Raw genomic sequence first — 6,097 nt, 5'->3', positions numbered from 1 at the left:
TCATACCGCTAGCGCCGCTAGCGTGATTAGCGTGATTAGCTGCAGCCTCAAACGAGCATAAAAGGTGTTTAGCCTGCGCTCTACCAGAGAAGCATCCGCGCTCTCCACTCTGGAGGTTGGCGTTTTGGATATCTTAATAATTCTTGCTCTGTATTGTGATATGATTTTTGTCATTTCAGTTTAGTTATTGGCCTGTTGATTTGACTTGTCTGACTGTTGTAGCTGTCCTTCCCTCTTTACATATGTTTATTGATTTTTTTTCTGGAGGATTGTTAATTGTTTACCCTGTTTAATTTGTGTTTTTTCTCTTTCTCTTTTCTAAAAATAAAGTGATCTTTTGTAATACTGTGCACAAGTCTGTGTCTATTTGCAACTGCATTGTGTGGGGTTTAATTAGCAGGATAACATGACATATTAATGTGAAGAAATGCGTATGAAGCTGCTTCTACAACCATCCACTGAACACAAAAACCAAGACTGTAATGAATGTACTGGTCAGCCTCCGGAACAGAAGAGGGCAGTGAAGCAGCAGTAAGATGTGAGTCAACCGCCGAGAGAAAAGATGAAGGCCGCAAGTTAAACCGTGGCTCCTGAGAGCGTCGAAAAGAAGTTGGATTCAGAGGTATTTGGTTTGTTTATACACATTAAAAGAACAAGAGGAACAAGACTAGATTTAAAAAAGCGATGGATTAATGCGTAGACGTCCCTGTAAACTACTTTCTGAAGTCGAGAGATACATTTCTGTCCAGGAAGGTAAACAACGACAAATTTAATCCGTCACTTTTAGATTAGAAGTCAAACAGTCTAACCGAACACTTGTGACCGAGGTAAGTTAACATATACACGGCTTTGTTTTTTCTGGACCTCGCTGGAAAAACGTTTTTACTACACAGATGAGGCTTTTTTTCTATCCGAAGTGATGCAGAAAACGAGCTACAACCGAGTCCCTCAAAACAAGCTTTTTTCCTCCGCTGTGTACAAAACACGTCGACCTCGATGCGCTGAGAGAAGAGCAGTTTCACAAACTTTGCCTTTAGTTGTAAACATCTGGAGAGGAAGTGCGTTTCGGTTTCGGTTTCGGTTATGCGCACGTGCTACTGAGAGACGTCAGTGAGAAACACACGTGTTTATAAGAAGGTGAGTGATATATAATCAATAGACAATTTAAAATAACAATTTGTGTGGTTAGGGAATGCAGTAACATGATTTTTGATGAACAATTAAAATGTCTGCCCAGGTAGAAAAAAAACAACACACCATTTCGCGCTATAATTTTGCACTTAATATACTAAAAAATGATTCTTTAGTGCTTGTTAAGATCCTCTAAGTGTACTCAACTGTGCTGTTTTGAGACACCATGGATATAAACTAAAATGCGCTTAAAATATATTTAGTTACCACCTGTATCACACTTGAGTGTACTACTGTATGAAGATGGTTTCAAGTGCGCTACAAGTGGTAACTAAAATACATTTTACAAAACAAAATGGTGTGTTAAAAGTGCATTTAAGTTCATACACTTAGAGGAGTTTATCTTAAGAAGCACTAAAGAGTCATTTTTAGTATTAAGTGCAAAATAATTACGTGAAATGGAGCACTTTAGTTAGAAAGTGTAGGTGTTTTTTACCTGGTCCACTGTCTGCTTTTGTCTTAATATAACAGGACCTTCTGTCCCATCATTACCTCCACAGGACACTGTACTTATTCTCTGCTTATTACTGCACTTATTCATTATTCAGATCTGCTGTAAATTTTATTAAATATTGTATGTAAATATGTAAATATTACCTGTTAAACATGAATGACTTGACTTTTTTTTATTTTACTTTATATAATAAATAAAAATAAAATGCAATTAAAAATGAGAGCAAGCTTTTTTGCTTTTCTCATTAAATTAATAGAAAAAATGTAATTGTCATTATTTACTCATGTTGTTTCAAACCTGTATTCATTTCTTTTGCTGAACACAAGATATGAAGATATTTTGAAGAATGTGGGAAACAAACAGTCGCTGCTTAATTACCTACATTCTTCAAAATAACTTATTTGAACTTAATAAAGTAATTCAGGTTTGAAACAACTTGAGAATGATAAATGATTGTATGCAAATATGACAAAATCAGAATAATTTTTTTTTTTGGTGAACTATTTTAATGTTAATAAACAGAAAGAAATCACTCATGACTTTAATACAGTTGCTTAAAAAGTATAATTGATGTAGACGTGTTTTATTTTAGATTTGTTCATTCGGTTTCTTATATTTTACTGCTGAATACTGTACCTGAGAAATAAAGCATTGTTTTATTTGTAGATATTTGTCATGTATATATTTATTTATTCTTATTTTCTAATAACAAAAATAATGACAAAGATTATGATAATAAGATAATGCTTTTTTTTAAGCTAAGTTGTATCTGCAAGTTGTTCTAGCCTTTAAATGTACTCCATACATTTAAAAATAATACATATGTACGTAATTAAAATAAACACCCTCACCACAGCAGTAGACTATGCAACTTTATTCTGTGTACCTGCCTCTGTATGATGGATTTAAGCTAAAGAACTTAAAGAAACTAAAGTCCTTTGTTCTCTTCTGAAAATATTAAAATAAATAGTATTAAAATGCATGATGTGAATGTGTTTAACCCTATGTGTTTTTCTTCAGGTTTGAAATGCCTGCAGCATGGCTTGTGCTCACCAATCTGCTAAAGAGTACCTAAAAAAACAGGAAAACACTACTGACTCAAATGAAAACCTTTCTCTGATCATTGATAATCTTTATCAGGAGAATATCTTCTGTGATGATGAGGTCAATGCTCTGAAAGCTGACAGGACTGAGTTTGAACAAGCCAGATGTTTATTAGACATGGTCATTAACAAAGGTGAAGAGGCCAGCTATGAATTTCTCCGGATTCTGGATGTCACTAAGAAGAGGACATTAGATCCTGATTTACACTACTGGATCAGCTGCTTTTCCTTCAGAGATGAAGATACAGAGGCCAGCTATTCATTCAGTGAGTAAAAACAGTAAAGAACACTTTGGTAAAATTAACAAATGTAAACATTTCTGTATTTTTTATTTTAATGCTTTTGTTGCTTTTTTTAGGTACAAAGCCCTGTCACATCTATCAGAAACAGCTCAAGGAGAAAGCAGAAAGTATTCTGAAGAACCAAAGTTTCTGTAAATATTTGGACGACAAGGTACAAGGAAACATACCTCTGCTTTTAAAGACTGACCGTGTCCTGAAAACAAAATGCAAAATAAAATCGAAAAGCAAAAAATTAAAAAAGCTACGGCCCAAGAAGCTGAGAGCTTACATTCCTAGCCAGGGACAAGCTCTATTACCTGAGGATCTCCTGAGATGGCAGGAAAAGAGCATCCTCATCACTGGCAAACCTGGAGTAGGAAAGACGTCGGTTGTCTTGGAAATGCTGCGTGTTTGGGCAGAGAAGGAATACAGAGAGATAGACTACATGTTTTACTTTGATGAGAGTGTTTTGGCCCACGATGGCGTTTCCAGCCTGGAAGCTCTTTTGTTTGATGGGTATTTAAGACCAATGGAAAAAGACAGAAAAGAAGTGTTTGAAGATATTGAGGAAAACAATGAGAATGTTGTTATTGTGTTTGATGGTGTGACAGATTTGGAAGAAAAATCCATCTTCTGGAAGATCATGAATAATGATCTCCTGCCTGATGCCAAGATCGTGATCACCTGCAGGTCAGAGGTGGAAGATGATCCAGTTTTCTCTGACTGGCCGTCACAAACAGTGTATGTCCAAGGATTCAGTGAAGAGTCTATCAAAACTTACTACCGGAGTAGATTGGGTCATGATCCTGGTCTTCTAGAAGTTGTTTTGAAGAATCAAGGGCTGATTAGTCTCAGTCATGTTCCATTGTATGCGTTCATGATTGTAAGCTCAATTAAGTCTAAAAATGGCACTGTATTCAATAATCAACACACAGTCACTGGGATGTACGTCCACATTTTCCGCTTTGCTGCGAAGAAACATGGGAATAAACAAAATAAGCAAATAGATAAGTACCTGAAAGAGAAGAAAGATCAGATTCATCTATTGATGGAAAATGCTTTCAATGCAACCATGAAAAAGTGCCTGAACCTTCCAGACATTAGCTGTGATGAGACTTTTTGTCACGCTTTTCTGAAAATGATCACAACAAGAGACTCAACAACATACTGTGCGTTTCTCCACAACACAATGCAGGAATTCTTCTCTGCATTGTGGCTACTTGAACATCCAGATGAAATCGAGGATGTTCTACAGCTCTGTCAGACCGAGAAGCATAAACGCATGAGACACGTTCTTCCTTTCTTATGTGGACTTCTGAGTGAACACAACACCAGACTCCTCAAGTGTCTCTTCGCAGAGGATCAGATAAAGAGAACATCTGACTACTTCATTGAGAAGCTTTTAGACACGTTTCTTCAAGCTCAGAGTGAGAATGAAGATGTTGATCTTCTCTATGTGTGTCAGTGCTTGTATGAGCTCCAGTCTCCTAAAGCCTGCTCAGTTCTCCTGGAGAAGATAGACCATCGGCTTGATCTAGACGTGGATCTGGATCCTCATCAGTGTTGTGCTTTATCTTACGTGATCGGTCAGTCCAGAGATAAAGAGGTTTATCTGAATCTGGAGCACTGTAACGTGACTGATGTAGGAATAGACATGATGCTCAGCTGCTCTCCAAACATCAGGTACTAATTAGTCTTACGTCTCTGAGTTACCTTGTTAAATGGACGGCTGTACTTAGCAACCATATACCCCTAGAAATATTTCATCATCGTCTAGTGCAAATAATCTTAAAAAAAGCAAAACAAAAAAAAAGCAATTAGTACTTGCTCTTATGCTTGATTTATTTATTGCAGGTTAAAGACATGTAAAGATTCACTGGAGCAAATCACCTTCTTTGTAGAATTATTCCATAAATCCTCCCAGTGTGACTGCAAACTATTTGAGGTGAGAGGACAATACAACCCAGAAGAAATCAATGCTCTGCTGGATCTTTACTCTCACGTGAAGATCTATGAGACTCAAACAGGCAGGAGTTATCTTCCAGCATTACAGTCAGTATTTCAGTCTCCTGATAAATGGATCATAGATCTCTCAGAGAGAAAGATCTCCATCCTCCTGGAAGTGCTAAAGCTCCAGAAAGAGAAGAAAGCAGTAGAGCTGAGAAGATGTTCAGAGGAAGAGAGAGAAGTGAAGAGTTTCCTTCAGTGTCTGCCCTACATCTCACAGCTGAGGTGAGAACATCTCTGCTCTCTTACAGTTCTTATGAAATACACACTTGGTCAGAATTGTTGTTTCTCGTTAGTAAGATGTGAGCTTGCTTATTAATTATGGTCTTGGGCACAATTAACAAATTAACATGCTGTACAATCTACAGGAGTTGGACAGTAAAACCGAAAAGCCTGGTTTTAGACTAAAATAATTCATTAGTATGCTGTAGGGCCTCCTTTTGTGGCCAATTCAGCATCGGTTGGTGACAGATACTAGTCCTGCACGGCGTCCAGAGGGATTTTGGGCCGTTCTTCTTGGCTCAAATGATGCTGGTGAAGGAAAACGTTTCCTGACTTGATCCTCCAAAACAGCCCAAAGAGTCTGAATAATATTTAGATCTGGTGACTGTGCAGGCCATGGGAGATCTTCAACTTCACTTTCATGTTCATCAAACCACTCCGTCACCAATCTTGTTGTGTGAATTAGTGCATTATCATCCAAATTCATGTCAGGTGCCACAACTCTTATTTAAATGACAGCATTTCGGAATGAAATACCTTTAAATTGTTTTCCAAAGACAAATGATGCTTTCACAGGCTTAGAGCAACATGGAGGTAAATGATTAATGAAAATAAATAGAAAAACCATTTAAATGAAGCTCAAATGTCCAATAGAGTGGAAATAGCATTCAGTTCTAGCTTATATATTCAAAAAATGGACTATAATTATCATAAAAATAGCTCAGCTAATCCTTCAATAGTACTTCAGTGTCTGCTATTTCTGACATGATATAAAATTAAAACAGAAATGTGAGAGTATTGGTTAAAAGGCACTGTGTGGTGATATTGACCCATTAATG

The 6,097-nt window shown here is 36.9% G+C and overlaps 1 protein-coding gene across 3 annotated transcripts in view; it reads left to right on the top strand.

The window, feature by feature from the left end:
* Nucleotides 1–515: 515 nt before the first annotated feature.
* The window catches only part of LOC122329825 (protein NLRC5-like), a 9,115-nt gene continuing 3,533 nt past the window's right edge, over nt 516–6,097 (top strand). For all 3 annotated transcript variants that reach the window (XM_043226441.1, XM_043226434.1, XM_043226449.1), the window contains exons 1-4: nt 516–622; nt 2,666–3,014; nt 3,107–4,712; nt 4,884–5,261. In XM_043226441.1, the coding sequence (XP_043082376.1) occupies nt 2,684–3,014; nt 3,107–4,712; nt 4,884–5,261 (2,315 nt within the window). In that variant the 5' untranslated portion in view covers nt 516–622; nt 2,666–2,683. The remainder of the gene's footprint in view (nt 623–2,665; nt 3,015–3,106; nt 4,713–4,883; nt 5,262–6,097) is intronic.

Source organism: Puntigrus tetrazona, chromosome 3 (genome assembly GCF_018831695.1).
Source record: "Puntigrus tetrazona isolate hp1 chromosome 3, ASM1883169v1, whole genome shotgun sequence".
NCBI classification, from domain to species: Eukaryota; Metazoa; Chordata; class Actinopteri; order Cypriniformes; family Cyprinidae; genus Puntigrus; species Puntigrus tetrazona.
The sequence above is the reverse complement of the archived record's forward strand: the minus strand, read 5'-3'. Positions and strand labels throughout refer to the sequence as shown.